General features: G+C 41.8%; 3 protein-coding genes across 7 annotated transcripts; 2 read left to right on the plus strand and 1 right to left on the minus strand.

Annotated features, from left to right (window-relative positions):
* The first annotated feature begins 397 nt into the window (after positions 1-397).
* LOC115176560 (ectonucleotide pyrophosphatase/phosphodiesterase family member 7) lies at positions 398-9,794 on the plus strand. The gene is made up of 5 exons (XM_029736620.1): positions 398-906; positions 6,759-6,904; positions 7,470-8,093; positions 8,217-8,439; positions 8,621-9,794. The coding sequence occupies exons 1-5, from the start codon at positions 669-671 to the stop codon at positions 8,689-8,691; spliced, it is 1,302 nt and encodes a 433-aa protein (XP_029592480.1). The 5' UTR covers positions 398-668; the 3' UTR covers positions 8,692-9,794.
* Positions 9,795-10,752: 958 nt separating this feature from the next.
* On the plus strand, positions 10,753-15,239 carry LOC115177229 (transmembrane protein 116). Of its 5 annotated transcripts, XM_029737824.1 has the most exons (11): positions 10,753-11,285; positions 11,597-11,643; positions 11,750-11,813; positions 12,031-12,159; positions 12,569-12,673; positions 12,780-12,829; positions 13,023-13,106; positions 13,361-13,502; positions 13,581-13,725; positions 13,852-13,931; positions 14,022-15,239. In XM_029737824.1, exons 1-11 carry the CDS (start codon positions 11,211-11,213, stop codon positions 14,196-14,198), a joined length of 1,098 nt encoding a protein of 365 aa, XP_029593684.1. In that variant the 5' UTR covers positions 10,753-11,210; the 3' UTR covers positions 14,199-15,239. The 5 variants fall into 5 exon arrangements, with proteins under 5 accessions (XP_029593684.1, XP_029593682.1, XP_029593681.1 ...); XM_029737822.1 differs by having other exon boundaries at positions 10,759-11,285; positions 13,361-13,725; XM_029737821.1 differs by having other exon boundaries at positions 10,760-11,285; positions 13,852-15,239.
* A 156-nt stretch (positions 15,240-15,395) lies between these two features.
* LOC115177228 (gamma-aminobutyric acid type B receptor subunit 2) lies at positions 15,396-26,090 on the minus strand. The gene is made up of 20 exons (XM_029737819.1): positions 25,310-26,090; positions 24,964-25,101; positions 22,876-23,046; positions 22,594-22,695; positions 22,381-22,446; positions 22,001-22,189; positions 21,566-21,808; positions 21,377-21,437; positions 21,215-21,295; positions 20,931-21,075; positions 20,617-20,749; positions 20,409-20,516; positions 20,165-20,287; positions 18,439-18,549; positions 18,122-18,346; positions 17,766-17,936; positions 17,456-17,616; positions 15,906-17,014; positions 15,662-15,809; positions 15,396-15,504 (listed from the first exon to the last, which is right to left on the minus strand). Exons 1-18 carry the CDS (start codon positions 25,556-25,558, stop codon positions 16,846-16,848), a joined length of 2,646 nt encoding a protein of 881 aa, XP_029593679.1. The 5' UTR covers positions 25,559-26,090; the 3' UTR covers positions 15,396-15,504; positions 15,662-15,809; positions 15,906-16,845.
* Positions 26,091-26,177: the final 87 nt, after the last annotated feature.

The following is a 26,177-nucleotide window of genomic DNA, read 5'->3' on the forward strand; positions in this document are numbered from 1 at the left end:
ACTTTTCCTCAATAAAGCAGCTATCAGCAAAGTCACCTGCTGCAACCCCTAATGGGTTGGGACACTGCCTGAGGTCACCTAGATAAGATTACTATCATGTACAATGACATTTTAGTAGATTGATTTTAGGAAAGTTAATAGTTCATCGTCATTTTCAGGGTCATGTTTTACTGTTTTGTTGATACGGTGGATTGCCTTGGACAGAAGCTGTTGGTGGAGTATTTTGGACGGCAAAGGTTTTTAAAAAACTAAGATCTGTCTACTCAGGTACAAGGCATAGAAGTAGAGGCTGTCAAATACCTTGTTTAACCTCAGGGCTCTGGCATGCTGTTTAGAGCATCATTACAGGGTCCTACCTGACCCATTACTACACTCACAACTAAAGATAACTCTACCTATATGCTGATTAGCTGAGTAGACAGATCTTAGTCTTGGGTTAATGACACTCTTGGGTCCATAGACTAATTTCTAGTCATCTTAGGTGAAATCTCTCTTCAGATAACAATTGATAACACCCCTCCTGTCTATTAAAGCAAGGCACATTCAAGGTTTGTCCTTTGAAGATAACACTCAGAACACATGTTATCTTCCTGACCACAATGATGACTATAAATGACATCCATCAAGCCCAACAGGATTAGTTAGTGCAGACAAGCCAAGACATCAAGATGTGGTTGGATTTGTATTTGGGAATGGCAGTTTTTCTCAGTGTAGAGTGCAAACCATTGAACAAGGGGACACACAACAAGTTGCTGGTGATCTCCTTTGATGGTTTCCGATGGGACTATGATCAAGACGTAGACACCCCTCACATGGACAAGTTAGTGGAAGATGGAGTGAAGGCAAAGTACATCACCCCTCCGGCTATCACCATGACGTCCCCATCTCACTTTACCACCATAACTGGTAAGGCAGAAGAGTTACAAAATGCTATTGACTTGTTGCATGCATTTGAGCAGCTTGTTTGAAGTTCTCAATCAGGTGCATATTAATAAAAAATAAGAAGTATTTCCTCGGGTAAAATGTGACTACGGGCCCAAGTTACTGTTTCAAAACTGTTTTTGAAGTCAAATGTAGCCTACTACTGTAGATGAATTATTGACAATTGATTTCTTTGGCCAAATATTAAAATTGTTACCCTAAAAAACTGTTTTGTTTGTGGCATGTGCCCAGAAAATCCCAGTCCTGACCATGATCTCACTCACGTTACAAAGTAGCCTCACTTGCCAGTGTTCTGGCTGGCAGGTAGCCTAGTGGTTAAGTGCTTACTAGGTGGAAAATATGTTGATGTGCCCTTGAGCACAGCACTTAACCATAATTGTTCTTGTAAGTCGCTCTTATCTCTGCTAAATGACTAAAATGTAAATGAAATGTTCTTTCGCGTTTTTAGGACAATCTAATGTCGTTCTGCCCCTAAACAAGGCAGTTAACCCACTGTTCCTAGGCCGTCATTGAAAATAATAATTTTTTCTTAACCTGTTGGGGCTAGGGGGCAGTATTTGCACGGCCGGATAAAAAACGTACCCGATTTAAACTGGTTACTACTCTTTCCCAGAAACGAGAATATGCATATAATTAGTAGATTTGGATTAACTGACTTGCTTAGTCAAATAATGGTAAAATAAAAATAAAATAAATCAAATGTACACTGTGTTGTTACCTGTTAATAACATTTAGACTACGTTACCCAGCAGGCTATGCGGGGGCAGGTGGTTGAAGAATGCCTTGCATGGCTATACATGGAGTTTTCTAGCTGAAGTGTATGTTCATTAAAAGTAGTTAAACCTACGCCCCGGCTTGTCATTATATAAGGAACAAACATAACATGGTGTCAGATTGGTAGTCGCTATGACGAGACAGAGAAAAGAAAGGAGTAACTCTGCAAATTTCCGCGACGAAAATTGAACATTCTACCACAAGTCAAGTGACGTGAGTAGTCGAAGATGCTAGCTTGCATGAGCGAGGGCAACGAGCCGCAGCAGCGAGAGTGACAGCAGCGAGAGCGAGGCTGCATTGGAATCTGTTGACGAGCAGGTTGAGGAGCAACATACTGAGGTTGACACTGTTCCTGTTCTTTGTCATGGATAGGCTTAGTCCTCCTACTCCTATGCAGTTAACAGGCAATCAAGCTGACAACTGGAAACGTTTCAAGCAGAGATTCAATATCTACCTAGCAGCCAGTGGTGCAGGGGGAGATGATGACATTGAAAGCTTCCATTTTTCTGCATGTTATTGGAGAGGATGCATTGGACGTTTACAATAGCTTTCAGCAAGACGAGGCAAACTTGACATTGACTGTGCTAATGGCTAAATTTGAGGAGTACTTTGTACCAAGCCAGAACGTCACGTTTGAGAGATACAAGTTTTTCTCTTATGATCAGAAACGGAGTCAGTTTTGACCAGTATTTGGCTGAGCTGAACACACTGAGCAAAACGTGTGAATTTGAAAATGTGAAAGACTCACTAGTGAAAGACAGGATAGTCTGTGGCAAACTTGATAATGGAGTCAAGGAGAGATTGCTGTGTGAGCAAGATTTAACTTTGGATAAAGCAGTGAATATGTGTTGAGCAGCTGAAACCACCAGAGCACAAGCTAAAGAGCTGTGCAGGGATGAGACGTCAGTGTATGCAATAAAAAGACAGGAGCAACACACACAACACCTTACAAAACAAAAACAAGCAAAAGAGAGAAATCAAAACATTACATGTGGAAAATGTGGATTTATCCACAAGCCAAAAAAAATGCCCTGCATATGGCAAATCATGTAACAACTGTGGGAAAAATAATAATTTCTCAAAATGCTGCAAAGCTGAGGCTACAAAGAAAAAGGTTCACACAGTCGAGGAGATTGAAGAATTCTTTGTTGATTCTGTGGAAATATGCAATGCAGTAAATGCTGAATGGATTGTGCCATTGACTGTGAATGAAACTATAATACCATTCAAGCTTGATACTGGAGCACAGGTAAACCTGTTGTCGCTGGATGACTACAAAACTGAAGGTGAAGAGCAAAATACACCCGGTGAAAATTAAGGTTACTTGTTATACTGGGGAGAACGTACCAGTCAAAGGTAGCTGCATACTAACTTTACAGCACAAAGGAAAACAGTTCAGAGCACAGCTGCTGATTGTGGAAAAGAGTGTACAGCCTATTCTAGGAATCAATGCATGTGAAAAGCTCAATTTGTTGAAAAGAGTGTATGTAGTGACATCACAGACTGAAAATGACCAAGACTCGCTACTGGCTGAGTATGAGGACGTGTTTGAGGGTCTTGGATGTTTACCAGGAGAACACAAAATATGTACTGATGGCAAAATTACTCCAGTTGTGCATGCATGCAGAAAAGTTCCATTTGCACTGAGGAAAAAGCTCAAAGAGGAACTCGGACGCATGGAAAAGATGGACGTCATCACAAAAATGGATGAACCTACAGACTGGGTAAGCTCACTGGTTATTGTGGTGAAAAAGAACGGCGATCTCAGGATATGTCTAGACCCGAGAGATCTCAACAAAGCAATCAAGAGAGAGCATTTCAAGTTGCCAACCAGAGAAGAGATAATGTAGCAGTTTGCTGGAGAAAAGTGGTTCAGTAAGCTTGATGCCTCATCAGGATTCTGGCAAATGAAGCTAGATGATGCAAGCGCAAGGCTATGCACATTCAACACACCTGAGGGCAGGTACAGATTTCTTCGTCTACCATATGGGATTCTCTCAGCGCCAGAGGTCTACCACAAGACAATCCACATGATCTTTGAGCACATTCTAGGAGTGGAGACTATGATGGATGACATCATCGTCTGGGGGTCCACAAAAGAAAAACACGATGCGAGAGTGAGACAAGTGCTGGACCTGCCACGGAAAGTCAACCTAAAACTAAACAAGGACAAATGCGAGTTTGGTGTGAAAACACTTACCTTCGTGGTAGACATACTTTCAGAGGACGGAGTCAAGTCAGACCCGAGGAAAACATCAGCCATCAACAACATGGAGCGCCCGAAGAACAAGGACGATGTGAGACGCTTCATGGGCATGATCACCTACCTTGCAAAGTTCATACCTCAACTGTCAGCACAGTCCGCGCCACTCAGATGTCTTCTGGAACAGAACAATTTATGGGAATGGTCCCATGAACAGGAAAACTGCTTCAAAAACCTAAAGAAGACAATCACAGAAGAGCCAGTGCTCAGGTTCTATGATCCAGAGAAAAGCACAAGGATTTCTGCAGACACGTCACAGTTTGGCCTGGGAGCAGTTCTTCTGCAACAGCATGACGACACATGGCACCCCGTCACTTATGCGTCCAGAGTGTTGACAGGCGCAGAGACAAGGTATGCACAAATAGAGAGAGAACTACTGGCAAGCACATACGCTTGTGAAAGGTTTCACCAATACGTCTACGGACGAGACTTCGAAGTAGAAACCACAAACCATTGGTGTCAATCATGTCTAAGCCAATGAATGATTGTCCAATGAGAATCCAGAGAATGTTGATCAGACTGCAAAAGTATGATGTGAAGATGATCTATACCCCGGGAAAGTTCATGTTCGCCACCGACACTCTTTCTCGAGCAGTCGACAAGAAGGAGAGCTTCGACACAGAAAAACACTGAGATTCAGGCCTACGTCGACATGATCGTAGCATCACTTCCTGTGTCTTCTGAGAGAATGGAGCAGATGAAAAGAGAGACTGCAGCTGACCAAACAATGACAGAGTTGAAAGAAACAACACTAATAGGATGGCCCGCACAGAAAAACAACTGTCCAAGGAGAATACAGGTTTACTGGATGTGCAGAGCAGAGCTCACCGTTGTGGATGACATAGTGTTCAAAGGCAACAAGATTGTCATTCCCATGACACTACTCAAAGAAATGCTACAGAAAATACACGAGGGCCACTTGGGTGAGGAAAAAATGCAAACGACGAGCACGAGAAGTAATGTACTGGCCAAGAATGAACCAGGAAATCAGCCAGACCACTGCTTCATGAGAACTGTGTTTGACCTTTCAGGCCAAAGCAGCAAGCAGAGCCGCTAATGCCTCATCCAGTACCCAACAGACCCTACTACAAAGTTGGACTTGACCTTTTTGACTGCAATGGCAAAGGTCACATTGTTGCTACCGACTACAACTCAAACAACCCTGAAGTAGCAACACTGCCAACTACCTCCAGCAAAGCTGTAATCACCTACCTGAACTGTACTCGGACAATGGCCCGCAGTTCTCAAGTTCCGAATTCAGATCGTTCGCTGACGACTGGGGATTCCGACACAACACCTCCAGCCCCAACTAACCAAGGTCCAACGGCTTAGCAGAGAGTTCAGTCAAAATTGTCAAAGGTCTGATGATAAAGGCACACGATGGAAAGGAGGATTTCCTAAAAAATCTGATCTACCGCAGCGCACCGCAGCAGAACGGACTTTCACCTGCACAAATGTTGATGGGACGTCGCATCAGAACCAACCTACCCACACATGAGGACTTGCTAACACCCAGAGGTGCTCACAAAGTCAAACTCGAAGGAAAAACAGAAAGACAAACAAAAACAGCGACATGACAAAAGTGCAAGACACTTACCTGAACTGAAACCTGGAGATCATGTACGACTCCGAGACATCACTACCGGAACCTGGATGCAGCAAGGGTGTGTGCAGAGAGAAGTTGCACCGCTATCCTATGAGATCCAAATGGAGCATGGATCACAACTGAGACGAAACAGTGGATCTAAGGCTTCAGCCATTCACTCAAGGGACTGAGGATCATCCGGAGGATACTGCTGAAGCGTCAAATGCCTTTAGAAATGGACAATTCAGTCAGAACACCCTGACTGACAATGAACACTGTCCAACTATTTCAGGAAGCACTTCAGCAGAACAACCAAAAAGGACTGTCAGAGCCCCTGAAAGGCTTATCGAGAACTGCTAAAAAAGAAAAATACAAAAAAAAGGGGCACCTGGACTGAATGTTTTGTTTATGTGAAAAGAAATAGAGCCACAATAGAGTATTGTTAGACAGACTATATTTAGTTGAAAAAATAATATTAAAAAAAAATTGGGGTAAGAAATGTTTGTTATTGAAAATTGCATGTTATGTAGGTTGAGTAAACAAATGTGATGTGACATGTGTAGTTGAATAGAAAAGTAGATTTATTTTAAAGGAAAGAAGGCGTGTTGTTATGTGTTAATAACATTTAGACTACGTTACCCAGCAGGCTATGCGGGTGGCAGGTGGTTGAAGAATGCCTTGCATGGCTATACATGGAGTTTTCTAGCTGAAGTATATGTTTATTAAAAGTAGTTAAACCTACGCCCCGGTTTTTCATTATATAAGGAACAAACATAACACACTGTATATAGGCACATACTGTACATATCCTTCGGGTCCTAATTATTTAAATACAAATCTCTTCAAACTTGCTGCTTACTTTATTTCTGGGCAATTGACCTCACTTTAATCTGACCTTAGAGTTATTCCTGAGAAATGGAAATCACCTTATGTTTTCATTTGTTAATGCAGGAAAAACCCACAAATCTACAGACAATTTCTAAATGTTCTCTTATATGACAGTGATAAAAAATAATTATAGTACAGCAATTAAAGTTGTAAATGCCATCTTTGATATCCTTGATAAGACACATCATTGAGGTTTTGGATACTGTTTATCATAATGTCATGACGAAAAGACAATTCAAACTGGAAGGTTGTTGGCATTAGAAAATATTTACATGTCATTCTATTTTCTTCTCATATCTCTCACAGGGAGATGGATAGAGGATCATGGAGTTGTTCACAATATGATGTTTAATTCCACAACTCATCAGAAAGTGGGCCATAAAGCTACCTTGAAGAGGTCTGAGTGGTGGGACAATGGAGCCTTACCGTTGTGGATTACAGCACAAAACCAGGTGAGGAACTGGTCAGGATTTCATCCTGGACATAAAATATCACAAGTGTTATTTGTCTAATATGCATATTTAGCTTACAGTCCTCCTACTGACAGCTACAGAAACCACTGTCAGACTATTACATTGACCCCCCCTCCATTTGTTTTGTACACTGCTGCTACTCGCTGTTTATTATCTATGCATAGTCACTTCATCCCTACCTACATGTACAAATTACCTCAACTAATCTGTACCCCCGCACACTGACTCGGTACCGGTACCCCCTGTATATAGCCTCGTTATTGTTATGTTATTGTGTTACTTTTTATAATTTATTGCCTTTTTTACATTAGTTTATTTGGTAAATATTTTCTTAACTCTTCTTGAACTACACTGTTGGTTAAGGGCTGGTAAGTAAGCATTTCACGGTAAGGTCTACACTTGTTGTATTCGGCGCATGTGACAAATAACGTTTTATTTGATTATTTATACATGAATGAAGTAGCTCTGATGAAAGTTAAGACCCTACTACACCCTGTAATTAGAAGCATACATACAAGCATACATACCTTTTCTTCTCTTTCAGGGCCTGAAAACAGGTTCCTTTTTCTTTCCAGGAGGAGCCGCCAACTACAGTGGTCAATGTGTAAACCGGGCGGTGGTTGAGGAAACAGGTCAACAAGATGATAACGAAACAGAGTGGCATCAGAATATTGACACTGTGTTGAGCTGGTTCACCGAAGAAGATTTTGACTTTGTGACTCTGTACTATGGAGAGCCTGACAACGTGGGTCATGCCAAAGGACCAGACCATCCTGACAGGAAAACCATAATAAAGCAGATTGACCGCACCATCGGATACCTGAGGGAGGCCATCCAGCGAGATGGTTTGACAGATAACCTGAACGTCATCATCACCTCTGACCATGGCATGACCACCGTTAAAAAAAGACCTCTTGTAGATGAGATAATCCTCTCTAAATACCTGAATTTCTTCAACTTGGTTTATTTTGAGCTCCTTGACTACGGCGGGTTTGGAATGATCACACCGAAGAAAGGAAAGGAACAGCAGGTTTATGATGCTCTCATGAAGGCCCCAAACCTCACAGTCTACAAGAAGGAAGATATGCCAGAGAACTTTCATTTGTCCAAGAATGACAGAATGCAGCCTATTATTGTCATTGCTGATCTAGGTTTCAACTTAAACTCGGTAGGTACTGGTATTAAATTTAAAGACACTTCATATACTATGTATAAAGTAAAAAATGGTCAAGTAAAAATATCACAGATTAAAAAAATAAAAACAATTATGATATATATGTAATTTCAACAGCGGTTGATCGTCTACGTGAACAAAGGAGATCATGGATTCCATATGGACGAAATGGACATGAAGACCATCTTCCGTGCTTTTGGACCAGATTTCAAGAAGAGTTATCTGTCCGAGCCATTTGACAGTGTCCACATCTACCCTCTAATGTGCAAGCTGCTGCAGATAGCTCCAGCCCCTAACAATGGCTCCCTATCTGTCACTGAGGGCATGCTGCTTCAGAACGGTACGAGCTGTGAGCTTCTAGAAAGCATATTAGTATCAAAATGCATGACAGTGTCTATTAATTCATTCTAATACAGGAAGATATCAACCTTAATGTGTGCTCCACTGATGATACTTCTGGTATAAGATAATTATGAAGACTGACATGAGAATAACTAATGGCACCATTCTTCTCTACACAGGTGGGAGAAGAAATCAGATGTCCCTTGGTGTTTTGGCATCGATATTTGTCTACATTTTATTTGTCATGTAGTTATTTATGATGTCGGTTATTTTCCGTAATGTTCGTTAACTGAAAAGAATTGCAGTTGAATCAATCATAACCAAAACTCCAACAGATATTCTTAAGGAGGATCACATTCACTATGATTTTCATCAACAATATCCATCTGATTGTATCCAGTTTATTAGGTACACCTATCTAGTACCGGGTCGGACCCCACTTTGCGCCAGAACAGCCTGAATTCTTCAGGGCATGGAAACGTTGCTCAATTGGTATCAAGGGAAAACATTCCCCACACCATTACACCACCAGCCTTTATCATTGACACCAGGCAGGATAGGGCCATGGACTCATGCTGCAATAGCCCATCTGTGACAAGGACCGATGTGTTGTGCGCTCCGAGATGTCGTTCTGCACAGCACTGTTGTACTGCGCCGTTATTTTCCTGTTTGTAGCTTGCACAATTATTGCCATTCTCCTTCGACCTCTCAACGATCTGTTTTCGCCCATAGGACTGCCGCTGACCGGATGTTTTTTGTTTGTCGCACCATTCTCGGTAAATCCTAGACACTGTCGTGCATAATAAGCCCAGGAGGCCGGACGTTTCTGAGACACTGGAATCGGCGCGCCTGGAATCGACGATCATACATTCCACGCTCAAAGTCGCTTAAGTCACTCATTTTGCCCATTCTAAAGTTCAAGCCTGCTTTATACACTGTACAAAACATTAAGACCACCTTCCTAGTATTGAGTTGCATGTCTATGTCATGGAAAGAGCAGGTATTCTTAATGTTTTGTACACTCAAGCCACAGCCACGTGACACACTGTCTGTAGAAGTTAACAATTTTTTGGAACGGGGTGGTGTGCCTAACAAACTGCCTACTGAGTGTATGTTTAATAATCAAACCAGTCAACATTGGCTTAAATAACTTTGTCTAGAACTGACATTTAATAAAGACACCTGCCCACTGATGGTTCAGGAGTTTCAAGTGGCCTGATTCCTTTGAAAAGTTGTTGCCTTTCATTCTAAATGTCAGATTTTATTTGGAGTCATATTATTGTTTAAATAATTGTTCCGAGTGTATATTTATTTGTTGTTATTATGCTTTAATAAACGTGCATGATGAATGAGTATTGCAGGTTTAAAATTAAAATGTTTAACAGGAAACAGGAATTGGATCTAAGGTGTTATTACCACCTGCAGCCAACTGGGGATATAATTTTTTTAAATAAATTTAACCAATATTTAACTAGGCAAGTCAGTTAAGAACAAATTATTTTAAGAAAAAAATCTTATTTACAATGACAGCCTAGGAACAGTGGGTTAACTGCCTTGTTCAGGAGCAGAACAACAGATTTTTACCTTGTCAGCTCGGGGATTCAATCTAGCAACCTTTCGGTTATTGGCCCCAATCTCTAAACACTAAACACTGCCGCCCCAACAGTATATACATATTCCAACAAGTGGAAATGTTACAGAACAGACAAATCTGAAAACACAGATGGAGGAAATGTAAAACGTACATTTGTAAATAATCTCCCTGTTTGCCCTTTATTTCATACTAAATATTATGAAAGCCTCCCTTAAAAAAACTAATTGCAGTTTTGTAACTGCAGTAAAAGTGTAGTAACTGCAGTTAACTGTGGTATTTTGGACATAGTAATTGCAGAATAACTGCACTCTAATTAAGCAAAAGGCACGTGGGGGTGTGGTATATGGCCAATATACCATGGCTAAGGGCTGTTCTAACGCACGACCTGGACACAGCCTTTAGCCGTGGTATATTGGCCATATACCACAAACCCCGGAGGTACCTTATTGCTATTATAAACTGTTTACCAATGTAATTAGAGCAGTAAAAATAAATGTTTTGTCATATCCGTGACATAACTGCACTCTGACTGCTCTTTCAATGGCAGTCTGACCAGGTGAAAGCTATGATCCCTTATTGATGTCACTTATTAAATCCACTTCAAATCAGTGTAGATGAAGGGGAGGAGACAGGTTAAAGGGGGATTTTTAAACCTGATTGAGACATGGATTGTGTATGTGTTCCATTCAGAGGGTGAATGGGCAGGACAACATATTGAGTGCCTTTGAACGGGGTATGGTGGTAGCTGCGCTAGGCGCACCTGTTCTTCGTGTTTTGTACAGTCAGTGTATGTTTTTCACATTGATGCAGTTCATTTTTGTCATGGCCAAGGTTATTGCAGGGTGAAGTGGTGACTTGACATTTAAACAACAAGGGTGAATAGGCTATGGGCTATTGCCTAATGGAAATTATATGATTTTGAAACCAGCCATGATGAGTGGCTACACTTGTTGCGGTCATGTGACGAAGCAGGACCGGTTAGGTCAAACGGAGAGGGAGCGCGCCCTGCATTCTATGTGACGTTAAACTGCAGTACAACCACTTCAGTTTTGGATCCGTGCGTGTCTAGGGTACTCAGCCTACATCACAACTAGTCTCTGTTGTTTTAAGCTATGGCTGAATGTTTTGGGAACGACATATATATATTCTAGGAATATTCAAGGAATAAAGAAAAAATGTTACATTTCGTCTTGCAAGATGTCTCAAACAACACGGAGCAAAACACAACAACGCCTGAGGACTGGACTGTTGTAAGTAATTTACAAGTATTGTGTTAAGTATTAAGTATTGTGATTATTCATTTGTAGTTGTCCTGTATTTAAACTACTGTACAGTGTACAGCAATGTGTATTTCTAAATTGTAGCTACATCGTTGCCACATGTGTCTGCTGCATGGCTTTGGGGGGTGGGACCACCCTCTCGCACTGTAGAAAGTGGATGAGATTATTCTCCCCAATTGACCAGAGTAGTGTTATAGGATCTGTTATAGGATCTGCCTCGCCCTCTGCAGGTAGGGATAGTGACTGTTTTGGTTTCTAATCAACACCTTTCCCCTGTAAAGGTGTACTTTGCAGTCAGATGGATCCAGATGATAATGGCAGTGCTAAGGTAAGAAGGGCACAGCATTTACAACCTCTTTGTAATTGTACAATCTGGTGATCACACAGGTCAAGTCAAGAGCTCTTCCCAATGTATTTTTTGTTGTTATTTGCAGCATTGTCGGTTCAGGTTCCATAATTGTTTATGCAACTTTCCAACACCTTATAAGGACACCTGAGGTTAGTTACAAACACTACAGATGATCCCCTCTACAGTTGGTTTTAATTGTTTCCTCATTTAAGCATATATTATAGCCTACCTTAGTTGGTAGAAAGGCGCTATATAAATCCAATCGGTTATTGTTTATGTTAATAATAACAATATTATTAACCTACCTACAATACCATGACTGTGCTTTAGACTCCAAAACAATGCCCAATACTACCTCCTCTGCAGATCCAGCCATTGTTCTTACTGAGTGTGACAGACTTGCTGCTGGCAGTCAGCTGGCTGATAGGAGCAGTACTGTTCACCCAGGACTGTGATAGCCATGCCACCTGCTACAACCTACACATCGTTGAACAGGTATGTACACAGACATATAATACATTCATTTACAGCAAGAGTTGACTTCGTTTCACTCTGAGAAATAGATGACCAAGGCCGATCTAGATCCGGCCCAAATGAAGTAGAGCAGCAAATCTAGCCCAATTTGACGCCTCTTCAATTCTGTTAGATCGGGACAAAGGAGTCTGGATGTGGCTGACCCATTTCCCTTGTACTTGTGCACTGGAATATTCTGTCCCAAAAGGGAGCATGATATATAACCCCACAACAAAACCAATGATGGTCCTAGATATCTAATCTCCATGGATACGCAGAAAGGGAACACCATTCCATTGACACGTCATACCATGCTTCTCACCATTAAAATAGAAGTAAATGTTGGTTGATTCATGGTGACCACTGACGGAGAACCCCTGTCTTTTAACAGATGCTGTATATGACCTCGTTCTTCTACACATTGAACTATGTATGGACCCTGTACTCTGGGCTAAATAACAGATTCTACAGTAGCCTTCATGGATACCCAGCCCAAGTAGGTGCTACCTGATAAATGATCGTTTTAATGTCTTACACATTTGGTTGTCTGTAATTCCCCATATTCAACTGTTGGTTAAAGTCTGGTCTCTGTTTTGTTGAAGTGTGCCACCAAACTGAGAAGTTTCAGCAAGATTGCTGCAGTCCTGTCATGGTGAGCATGGACTATTTCACAGAAAGAGTATTTCATTTACATGTATTTATTTAACCAGGCAAGTCAGTTAAGAACAAATTCTTATTTACAATGACGGCCTAGTATATGCTTGACCTATTTAAAGTTCAGTAGATGTCATTATGCATCTAATAGAGGGAGTATGCTAAATGTCCTGTCCCCGTTTCTCCTCCAGTGTCCTCCCCGTGCTGCTGATGCTGCCAGTGTTGGTAACAGGAAACATGGACCACTGTTACACAAACTTCAGCCAGCCTTACAAGTAGGTCTGTAGCATGCATCAAAGTAGGAGTATTATCATGGAGTGAGATTGCTTTGGGATAGAGATAATTGTGTGTCAATAAGGTTTGCAGTTTTAGTAAGGCAATCAGAATTCATATCAAGCACTTCCGTGCTAAATGTTTGGTCAATTAATATGATTTAATCGTCTTTTTTTCTATTTTAATTTTTAGACATATCTCTTGTTGATTTGAGGTGCATAACGGTTTGACTAATGTCCCTCTCCCTGCATATTAGGTGCCTTCTAATGCACACGGAGGCACTCTTCATGTCCACTGACTTGAGCAAGATGGAGGTGGACTCAGCTTGCCGCCTGGTACACATGTACAGTATTGCTGTCTTCCTGGCAGCGTTCCTCCTCACCTTTGTTGGCATTGTGGTAAGTCAGCCTATCCCATGGTTACAATTTATTTTACTCAAATGTATCTTGGCTTCACACGTCCTTTGTCTACACCAGGTGCTCATGGGAAAAGCCCGCACTGTTTACAGACGTTGTGTGAGTTCTAGTGGTTTCCTAGGCGACAGGCAGTGGGCGTCGCTTCGTGTTCTGGACCGACACATGCTCCTCTACCCCTCTGTCTTCTTCTTCTGTTGGGGCCCAGGTAACTACAGTACTGTTCACCCAGCTCAGAATCATAGGGCCCCCCCGGGCTTGCTAAAATATTTGTAGCAGCTGAAAATCACATTCTCCTTTTTGATATATTGCCTTATTTACCTTTTCATTTCAGCAGTCTTCCTGGCAGCCATGATTCTGTACAACCCCAAATCAGTGGAGGGAGTTGTGGGCGTCATTCTGTACATCTTACAGGTAAAACTGCCAGCTGCTCTGAAACCTACATCCAAGCCGTGTGCAACCTCAGTCCATGGCTTAACTTTTACTTCCTCATCTTCATCCCAGGCCTTCACCTCATCCTCTCAAGGCCTTCTGAACTGTGTGGTGTACGGCTGGACACAGACACACTTCCGCTCAGCTAGCAAAGATGCTCTAAGGGACATGGACACCCAGACGCCACTTCTGAGATCTCAGAAGAAAGGCTATAAAACTCTGGTCAACACCATCCCCCAAACCAGATGATATAGAAGGATCTGGTATTCTACCGACACCACATTAACTTACTATGGCGGTTGTGAAACTGGCAAAAGAAATTAAACAAAGCCTTTTGTGCCAGACTGGGAGTGACAGTTTGGTTCTGAATCTTGGGGACAGTACCTTGGGAAGCACCTGTTATACCAATGAAGCAAGAATACCCAAGGCTGTACACAAGGGACAGCAGGGTCAAACCAGACAGAGGCTGAACTGCTGAGGCGTAAAAAAAAAGGAAGAACCAGGGAATTTACAACGAGAGGAAGAGCAGCTCTGAAACAGGATCTGAGAGCTCTGTACTTTCATCGGAATCAGAGTCACTCCCTCCCTCACTTGTTTTGACTGCATCGGTCGTGCAAACATTGTCTCTACATTAGTGTTTAGAATTTCCCACAGTAGTTGGGGACAGCCGAGGATATTTGTGAAAGGCTTTGTAACGGACTGACATGTCTTTGATTTAGAGGGGCCCTGATTGAGCCCAACCTAGTGGAAACAGTGAGCAGCCTGTCACTTTTCATCTTGACGGAACAAAGGAACTCCATTCACAGAGATGCTGCTTGACGTACGAGTTTGGCCCGTGGTGTTGTGTGATGGTCGTAGATACGCAAGCGTGTGTAATGTTTAGTTTTCGCCCTGCATGGGCTTGGTCACAGAAATGTTACTGTAAGTTTATGCTCACTCCTTGAGTTCAATTCTAAACTTTATCTATCAAAGGGGGCAATTATTGCCTTGCATAAAATGTGACAGGTATGACAACGGGATACATACATCACCACAACATACTTTTTTTTTTTCTGAGATGCAAATGAAACTGAATGAAAAGAATGTGCATTTACAGTCTGTCAATGCATTGGACTTTATTTCTGTTTAACTCAATCCATCAATATGAAATGGGCATTGCAGCTAAAATATAGTAACTGCTGCAGCCTCATCAAAACAATAAAATATTGTTTCACTCCCACATCCGACCAGCTGCATCATGGCAGTTATCAAAGATGAGGCTGTAGTCAGTGCCTCCAGCTTTGACGAAATCAGAGACCGTCTTACTTCCTCTAAAGTTTTTGGTTTCAACTTTCTGCAAAAAGTTGTAAAAAAAAACAATGTTTTAATCTGAATGACTATGTATTTGCCACTACAGAGTCATTTCAATAAAAATGGCTTATGAAAGAAAGCTGATTGAATACTTGCCTTCCAGTCTTGACTCATGTGGCGTGCAGCCACCACTACAGTCTGAGTGCTGATGCCAAATCCATCCCCTTTATGGACAAGCCACTGGGAGCCATCAGCCAAAGTCACTCTGTGGATCAACAATGAAGGATTAGACATAGCGGGTAGTTTAGGCCATTTCTTAAAAAATAAACATGATGTTGCTAGATATTCAGTAACAAACTGACTTTTGTGGGCTTATTTTATAAATATCATACGCATATCACGCATAATATGATGTTACTCACCTGACTCCTGAGTGGCTGAGAATCCCCACCTGAAAGGTCATGCCTTCAAGGGGTCTCCTCATTCTGTCCGCTTCATACACCTTGGAGTTGTACAGCTTCCTCAGGTCAGACATTTTAGATATGTCATAATTGTAGGATCCTCCACCACCTATGAGAAACGTTATAATAACACATGAACAACATAACAATAACATCATTATAAATATAGTATTGATATTTCTACAAAAAAGTTATTCAAACTTACCACCACTGAAAGAGGATTCCACATGTACAACCAAAAGGGCCAGAAGAGCTGGCAGGATGAATGCGGTTCTGATGGAGAACATGGCAGGATTCTTTTTCCAAGGATGTTGTGGATACCGAATGCACTTTGTGCAGTGAGATAGATTTACCTTTTTATAAACCCCAAGTTGAGACACTCCTCCCTGTTTTGTTATTGCAGCACATTCTCTTCAAATAGAAAGTACTGTCTGGCAAACAGTGGATTGCAAAATAGTTGTAGCACTTTTTCTTATCTATATTTATTTATTTATTACAAATATGCACATTTAAAGGTTATACTCTCAAACCGATAATTCATCATCTTTGAAAGACAACAAACTTGTATTTGCTTAGACATAGCCAGATGTTCTCCAGGACAGAGGCAATGTTTGGAAAGACAATCAATTATTTATTTGACTGCTGTAAAGGGTTAACTTCTGCCTTGGAACACAGTTTAAAGTTCATTCCTGGGCTTTAGCAAACCAGGAAATTCCCCAGAGTGACAACATGACAGAGCAGTATCAGAGAGCAGTACCACAGCACAGAGCAGTTACCAAGAGTTCAAATACAGTCACTGCCAGTATCCTGCTGCAATACAGGATACTCCCATGTTGGGGGAAACAGTGTGAACAGGCTATTTTTTTACTGTTTTTCCATCAGGAGACCATTTCCATGAGTTCCACTACAATCAATCAACTAAAAATTCATTAAGAAAGCACCTATTGTAATTTACATTATTTTGTCAGCACCACATGTATCTAGAACTTGTCTGGACATGAACATGACTTCATATGTGGATGATGCTATGGCAGTTAAGGTAAAGGAAGGTCATTTGACTTCCAGCTGCCAGTGGAACCACAGGCAGTTCAATGAATATTGTAACTTTTCCAGCGTATTGTCACTCACTCTAGAGGGAAATACAGTCACAGCCTGGTGACCATGACCCGATGCGATGGTGGCATCTGTCTCTGTTGGGCACTGGGGACATCGGGACTTCTCAAAAGGCTGGAACAGCTGGCAGTCATTCCCCCAATGGCTGGCATGTAGGCGTGGTGAAGAATTGGCAGCTGCACGGACCGTCTTCGTTGTACGCTGCAAAGGAAAACAAGCAAGTGTGTAGGACGTTTCATTTCAAAATATATACAGTAGATATTTCTATAAAAAAATATACTTATACACTGAGTGTACAAAACATTAAGAACACCGTCCTAATATTGAGTTGCGCCGCCCCCCCCTTGCCCTCAGAAGAGCCTGGACTACAAGGTGTCCAAAGCGGTCCACAGGGATGCTGGCCCATATTGACTCCAATGCTTCCCTCAGTTGTGTCAAGTAGGCTGGATGTCCTTTGGGTGGTGGACCATTTAACAATATAATAAAGGATCATAGTTTTCACATGGATTCACCTGGTTAGTCTATGTCATGGAAAGAGCATACTTTCATGTTTTGTATACTCAGTGTACATATAGAAAGTATAGAAAATATTTGTATTGCATAATGTATCTTTTAGTATCAGAGTAATATATTTTCCTGTACTGTTCAATTGAGTTGATGTCATCAAAGAGTTCCCTGTTCATCCTGGGCACATCCTCAGAGCACACCTGGGCTCTCAGTGTCACTTCATGGCCCTGTCGACTGGGAGGACTCAGCTCTTCCTCTAGTACTTGCATGGCGACATCCTCCAACTGGTCACCAATCTGCAAAGACCATTTATATGTTAATTCCCAAAGTTCCACCATCTGAAATGGTATTAATGATTATTATCTCCACAACAGATGGGTGTTCAACCTACAACGGTTAAACTTCTGTGAATTGTTTAGACTCAAGACAAGGGGTCAGAACTCACCTCTGTGATTCTCCTCCGGAGCTGCTGGTTTTCAGTCCGCAGGCTTTCAAGAGATCTGCCCTGATTGAGACTGCTAGAGGAACTGGAGGTTTCCAAATCCTCCTTGTTAAGATCACATTGTAACCAGCGAGTTGGATCCACTGGGTTGGGATTGTCTCTGATTTTTACAAGCTAGGATCAAGACAGAAGCATTCAATTATATATTTCAAGATGAGTGTTTACATCCAACATCATCTACACCAATTTGTAAACAATATACATTGAGAAATGGAAGTAAAATGAGAACACTGAGATATTTGAACATGAGAGCTCAACATGTATACAAGAGGAGGTTTCAGAGATGTGGCAGGTGACACCTTGGGCAGGAACACCAGACACAGGGTGCAGGTACAGCAGGAGATGACCACCAAAGCCATGATGAAGAGCTGCACATTAGGGTTATACTGGGTCAGGAAGCACCCTGATGCTCCAATGATAGACATGATGGTCACATGGTACATGCTCAGCCTTGTGTACTTGCTGTCATCAAGTAGATGGATATGTGCATGCCTTGTTCTCAAGGCCAGGAAACATCCAAGAAACTAAAGAAAATATGGAAAACCATCAGCTAGATTATCAGCTTTGTTTGAAAAGGATCCTGGGTGTTGAACATGGTTCTGGCAATTTCTCTCACCATTAGAAGTCCTTTGTAGCCATATACAATGGCGAGCCATTTAGTCATGTTTGTACTTTCACAGTGCTCCAGGAAGTGCCTTGTATTAACGTCTTCACCACCAGGATCAGTCTGAAACACCACAAAAAGGAAAGACTATTTTAATATTATTGATCTCCCTCTGAGGTTCACATTTACTACTACTCTACCACACAGTCGACTCCAGACCAGAACCATTCACTACCACCACACGGTCGACTCTAGACCAGAGCCATTCACTACCACCACACGGTCGACTCCAGACCAGAACCATTCACTACCACCACACGGTCGACTCCAGACCAGAGCCATTCACTACCACCACACGGTCGACTCCAGACCAGAGCCATTCACTACCACCACACGGTCGACTCCAGACCAGAGCCATTCACTACCACCACACGGTCAACTCCAGACCAGAGCCATTCACTACCACCACACGGTCGACTCCAGACCAGAGCCATTCACTACCACCACACGGTCGACTCCAGACTAGAACCATTCACTACCACCACACGGTCGACTCCAGACCAGAGCCATTCACTACCACCACACGGTCGACTCCAGACCAGAGCCATTCACTACCACCACACGGTCGACTCCAGACCAGAGCCATTCACTACCACCACACGGTCGACTCCAGACCAGAGCCATTCACTACCACCACACGGTCGACTCCAGACCAGAGCCATTCACTACCACCACACGGTCGACTCCAGACCAGAGCCATTCACTACCACCACACGGTCGACTCCAGACCAGAGCCATTCACTACCACCACACGGTCGACTCCAGACCAGAGCCATTCACTACCACCACACGGTCGACTCCAGACCAGAGCCATTCACTACCACCACACGGTCGACTCCAGACCAGAGCCATTCACTACCACCACACGGTCGACTCCAGACCAGAGGTTAACCCTACACACCATTTACTGTAATCTGTAGATGATCGACTGTAAAACCAGATAATCTCATTACTGTAAACAAAGCCCATGATAGTGTGCATTCCAACACACAGTGTACTGCGGATGATCTTTAGCTTCGAACAGAGGACATTCAACTCATGGGTGGTGAGATTTGCAGTGTAGAATGATGGTGTCTCAGGTCTAAAGAGGTTGGCCAATAGGGATGGTTATGTTGTGGAGGTGGGCAGAATGATTGGATAACCAGTTAACTAAATGTAATGATACTTCCTATGAGAAGCGTACACATTTAGACACCTTTTAACTTAAAAGCATGTGTGCTGATGGTACTGAAGTACCAGCTTGGCCAATACGTGACCTGTCTGAGTGATTAACCCTCCGAGCTGAACTCTTCCACTGTTCGTCTAATAGGATCTGGATCTAACAATACATTTTATTTGTTCCTTTCAAGACTGCCAAGGACTCTTAAAGAGTAAGAAATAGAATACAATAGTAAATAAACATGGCATTACTAAGAGGACATTAGAAAAAAGGAGCATGACTGGCACAACAATACCGGGGGAAATTAACAACAAGCTAATCAAAAACGCAGTTAAAATTGAAAGGCTAACTTTAACATCCGCATCCCCTACACAACAATCTGGGGGAAATTAACAACAAGCTAATCAAAAACGCAGTTAAAATTGAAAGGCTAACTTTAACAACGTCTGCATCCCCTACACAACAAAAGATAAGAGAGTAAGACCAAGGTTAAAATAAAACATGTAATTAAAGTGTTACCTCTAGGCTGAACTCTTCCACTGTTTGTCTGAGTGGATCCACCATCTGCCAGCAGGTTAACAGACACAGATCGATTAGCAGCATTCCCCCGACAATTATCCATAGTTGGTCATCCTTATTCATCTGTAGAAAGAACAGAGGGGGAGAGGATGAGTATTACATATTAGACAGGAGAAATGGCGATTAAGAGGCCTGTACTTTTTTTTGAGTTTCTTTAACTTGATCTTTTGAACTTTGAGTTTACCTTTTCAATTATCTCCTTATTTTTGACAATTGTCCAGACCCTCCAAGTTTTTGCAAACAATGCCCCAAAAGTTGTGGTGTATCCTACAGAAAGAATCCATGTGCAAATCTGTGACAAGAGGAAAAATATTGAAACGATGTGCATCCCTTGAAACAAGGGGTTCCCTCATCACTAAAATGCTTAGATGTTTAAGCTCATGTGTACTCACAGGGCAAAGTGTAACAAACACTTTGTCAGTCACAAGGGATCCATCCAGCCCATAGAGGAAGACGGAGGTACAGGCCAGCATCGTACCCAGGATAATGAGGTAGTTCATGGACGGACTGGACTTCTTCATGACCCTATGGGAAAAACGAAATATTGAGATCTTTTAACGGGCTGCCTTGTCTGAGCAGAGCATGTGAGTAAGTAAACTGGATAACAACGAAAGAGAGAACAACCTTGTGTTTCGATGAAAGCTACCTCAAAAAGTATGTAGTTCAATTACAAGCCAATACAAGATGCTTGGAATAATGATCATACCAATGGTTGTGATGCTTGATGTGGAAGAAGAGGAAGGAGAGTGCCATGAGCATGGCCAGGCCAGTGGTGGATAACAACATGATGTAGAGGGGAACACTGACATCCCACCGCTGGGAGTGTGTCCGGTCTTTAGGCGGCTCCATGCCTATGAAAGGCACAAAAAAGTAGAATGCAAAGACTGTTACAAAAAAATAAAATTAAAAAATGGAAAATTTCTTTTTTTTATGCTTGAGGTGTCATCATCAACTTTCTTAATGCCTTGTCCTAATAGTGTGGCCACCTACCTTGAAACTTGATTAAGTGGTTGATGAGTTCTAATTCTTCTGCTTCAGCATTATACTGGCCTATCTTAACCTCCCGGCCCTCTGTGGAAACACAAGCAGTTGATAAATATTTCACAAAGAATGTTCTCTAAATTCATGGAAATACACATCTGTAATGTTTACCTTGAAATTGGCTTAATTTAAAAGTTCCCATGCGTTCACCATTTCTAAACAGAACTTGACCCTAAAAAAAGAAAAAAAAAGAAACTGTCAATTTGACAACAATATTTGTAAAACACATCTTTTCTTTAGTCTTTTGGAGCAATGATCTATCTAAAATGGAATGTTAACACAACAGTCATGCTAACTTACAGTTACACCCTCAAAGCAAATCTCCTTCATGGAATCCAGGACCATTCGTCCAATCTCCTTGTTGCTGACTGTGAAGTTCTGGTGGATGTCATATCTCTCTCTGTGTCTTACAGACTCAATGACCCTGGTCAATGCTTTCACCATCACCCAAACTCCATCATAGGCAAACCCATGGAACTTGCTGGCAACCAACCCTCTCTGCAGCAGCTCTCTGTTGTAAGTCTCGTCATACTCTTGTGGGGTCTAAACAGAAACACAAAGGTGCTTGTTTAACTTCTCTTAATGCTCTTGCATTACCTTTGCTACACTGCAAATACACCGTTTGATGTTTTCAACATTACGTCCAAATCTTTGGTTATAAACACAAGTTATCCATTGGAGAGAGCACAGTATCAACAGAATATGTTGTCCTTTGCTGAAAACCTCAGTACCTACCCTTCCTGAGATGCCTTTTATCTGTCTGTTACTGAGGTGTGTGAAGTCCACAGTGATGTAGCCTTCCATTGCGGTCAGCAGGTTGTTTGAAGCACAGTTGGAGGAGTTGGCCTCCTCCCACCAGCTCCCCTGGTACCTGCCAGGGAGGATCCACTGATACCTCCCGCCAAACATGTTCAGGCTGTAAGCCTAGAAGACAAAGGTTATAGGGTATTTACAAAGACAAATGGTTAACATAAAGATCATTCAAAAGTAATTGTATGATGAATGCGCTGTTAAACTGCCATTAATCTTTGTCTCAAACAAGTGCTAATCATTAATGATGGCATTGTGTTGCATTGCATCAGTTTTAAATGTAGGTTTTCTGGTTATGTACTCACACAGCAAAACACTTTGGAGGCTGAATTCTCGTCAAACAACCCAATAATGATCCTTACATCCATATCCTGTCGAAAGGGACATGATAGAAAACAAAGAAGAGGCAGAAGTTCCAGATTGACACGTTGAGGATGCATCTGCAATTTTCTGAAATGATGCAATTCAGTGCCTAATTCAAAGTTTGTTAGTAAAAATGATTTGGGCATATTACTCACCTTCAATCTCTTTACATTGACACATGGGTCAGTGGACAGGCTTTCCGTTACAGCAACCATAACATCAGCCTTGCTCAGTTGTTTAGTCAGATCTCTCCTTATCTTTCAAGGACAGAACAATATAGACTTTAGAATTCATACATAAGACAGTATAGTTGTCAGCAGTCTTAATCAATAGGCTAATGCCTGATACCCTTGTATCCCTACTTGTAAATGGCGATAACAGCTACATTGTACACCAAACAGGCATGTGACAGAAAGCGTTACCAAGGTCAGTGGTACCTCTGAGATCCTCTGTACATCCTGGGTCAGAGTCCCTACACGTCTCCACTTGTAGTTCTGTAGGATCTTCACAACAGCCTGATTGACTGTGTTGTCTGAGGTGACCATTCGGAAGAAGTTGGGATATTTTTTCTCATCATCTAAAGCAGGCGTTGTTGCAGCAAAAGACAGCTGAAATATTGAATGTGCAATAATGTTAGGCTTGAAGAGTACTATATCATTATTTGAAGTACCAGCAATTGTGTGATTTGCATGTATGTCACCTATTAAATGACATGCTCTATTGTGATACACAATACAGTGTGATGTAAAAAGGTTGCTCAGTGCCTACAATACAATGTGATATAAAAAGGTTGCTCAGTGTCTACAATACAGTGTGATATAAAAAGGTTGCTCAGTGCCTACAATACAGTGTGATATAAAAAGGTTGCTCAGTGCCTACAATACAGTGTGATGTAAAAAGGTTGCTCAGTGCCTACAATACAGTGTGATGTAAAACAGTTGCTCAGTGCCTACAATACAGTGTGATATAAAACAGTTGCTCAGTGCCTACAATACAGTGTGATATAAAAAGGTTGCTCAGTGCCTACAATACAGTGTGGTATAAAAAGGTTGCTCAGTGCCTACAATACAGTGTGATGTAAAAAGGTTGCTCAGTGCCTACAATACAGTGTGATATAAAAAGGTTGCTCAGTGCCTACAATACAGTGTGATGTAAAAAGGTTGCTCAGTGCCTACAATACAGTGTGATATAAAAAGGTTGCTCAGTGCCTACAATACAGTGTGATATAAAAAGGTTGCTCAGTGCCTACAATACAGTGTGATGTAAAAAGGTTGCTCAGTGTCTACAATACAATGTGATGTAAAAAGGTTGCTCAGTGCCTACAATACAGTGTGATATAAAAAGGTTGCTCAATGCCTACAATACAATGTGATGTAAAAAGGTTGCTCAGTGCCTACAATACAGTGTGATATAAAAAGGTTGCTCAATGCCTACAATACAGTGTGATGTAAAAAGGTTGCTCAGTGCCTACAATACAATGTGATGTAAAAAGGTTGCTCAGTGCCTACAATACAATGTGATGTAAAAAGGTTGCTCAGTGCCTACAATACAATGTGATGTAAAAGGTTGCTCAGTGCCTACAATACAATGTGATGTAAAAAGGTTGCTCAGTGCCTACAATACAGTGTGATGTAAAAAGGTTGCTCAGTGCCTACAATACAGTGTGATATAAAAAGGTTGCTCAGTGCCTACAATACAGTGTGATATAAAAAGGTTGCTCAGTGCCTACAATACAGTGTGATGTAAAAAGGTTGCTCAGTGCCTACAATACAGTGTGATGTAAAAAGGTTGCTCAGTGCCTACAATACAGTGTGATATAAAACAGTTGCTCAGTGCCTACAATACAGTGTGATATAAAAAGGTTGCTCAGTGCCTACAATACAGTGTGATATAAAAAGGTTGCTCAGTGCCTACAATACAATGTGATGTAAAAAGGTTGCTCAGTGCCTACAATACAGTGTGATATAAAAAGGTTGCTCAGTGTCTACAATACAATGTGATGTAAAAAGGTTGCTCAGTGCCTACAATACAGTGTAATATAAAAAGGTTGCTCAGTGCCTACAATACAGTGTGATATAAAAAGGTTGCTCAGTGTCTACAATACAGTGTGATGTAAAAAGGTTGCTCAGTGTCTACAATACAATGTGATGTAAAAAGGTTGCTCAGTGCCTACAATACAGTGTGATATAAAAAGGTTGCTCAGTGCCTACAATACAGTGTGATATAAAAAGGTTGCTCAGTGCCTACAATACAGTGTGATATAAAAAGGTTGCTCAGTGCCTACAATACAGTGTGATGTAAAAAGGTTGCTCAGTGCCTACAATACAGTGTGATATAAAAAGGTTGCTCAGTGCCTACAATACAATGTGATGTAAAAAGGTTGCTCAGTGCCTACAATACAGTGTGATATAAAAAGGTTGCTCAGTGCCTACAATACAGTGTGATATAAAAAGGTTGCTCAGTGCCTACAATACAGTGTGATGTAAAAAGGTTGCTCAGTGCCTACAATACAGTAAAAAAGATACCTGTACAAGGTTCCACCCCTGTAGTGACTCAGCAATGATGGATGTGACTGATGGACACACACCTCCAAAGATCATTAAGTATTTTGGCCCAAAGCATATGGCATCAAAGAAGGCTTTAAGTCCTTTGGCAATATTACACTAAAAGACAAAGAGATAATGAAGAGTGAACTGTCCCACTCCATTTATCATCATTATGATTCCAAATGCACTGAACAGCTTACATGTGCTTTCTTGCATTAAAATACACTACTTTTAACCTTGTTCTCCACATAAACAATGTACACCCCACTAACAGAGGCTTGTTGGTCCAAAAACACCAGTCCACTAACACACCAGCAAAAGTTACCTCTGAATCTATGACGTGAAATTCGATCTCATAGTTTCTTAGAGGAGTCTGCTGCCTGCTCAGGTCGTCTAGAGCGAGCTGGACAGCCGGCAACACGGACGCCGTAAGGTTTCCCCGCCCTGGGTTGTCTGTCAGTGGCATGATCCACAAGACTGGCAGAGAGTGGCGAGCCTGGGTCAGAGAAGGAACAACGACCAGCCATGAGAGAACCAGGATCTGTCCTGAACTTGCCCGTCCACCGCCACTCATCCTTTCTTTTTGTCCGTCACTTCCCAGCTTCCTCTCCCTGGTGTATTTCTCCTCCTGACTAGCACACCTCCTGTAATGGAGTCAGGTCCTAGTTAAGACCCCTTAATCCTCGTCTGTTCCAGCCAGGCCATTCCACACACCGCGGCTGCTCCCTCAAGAGAATCCACTAAGGAGGATAAAGGGATAAGGTGCTGGCAGTGACTGACTAGGTTACCTACATCTGCCACTCTGATCCCACTGCACACATTCACTGATTGATATGCTCTGGTTTTATCCTGGAAAGGAATTCACTTTTAATACAACGTTTCAATATTTTGACATTTACATTTAGGTTATTCCCCTGTGGATTATGAATAAATATAGCTCCACAATCAGAAGTATAGGTTAAAGAAATGGTCTGCGATTGACAGCTGATGTTTTTACAGGGAAGGAACACCTTTATGTCCAAGACCTCTCTAACCTTCAAACTCTGGCATCATCACATTTTCACCACAAGATGGCATTGTTGTTCAGCTTCTCAAGAGCGCTCAAGCAGAACATTCAATGAACTTTCTCTAGCAATAACATTCATTCATTACATTCATTTGAAAATAATAAGTGTTATTGTTCTGCATGTAGT

Source organism: Salmo trutta, chromosome 37 (assembly GCF_901001165.1).
Source record: "Salmo trutta chromosome 37, fSalTru1.1, whole genome shotgun sequence".
Classification (NCBI taxonomy): Eukaryota; Metazoa; Chordata; class Actinopteri; order Salmoniformes; family Salmonidae; genus Salmo; species Salmo trutta.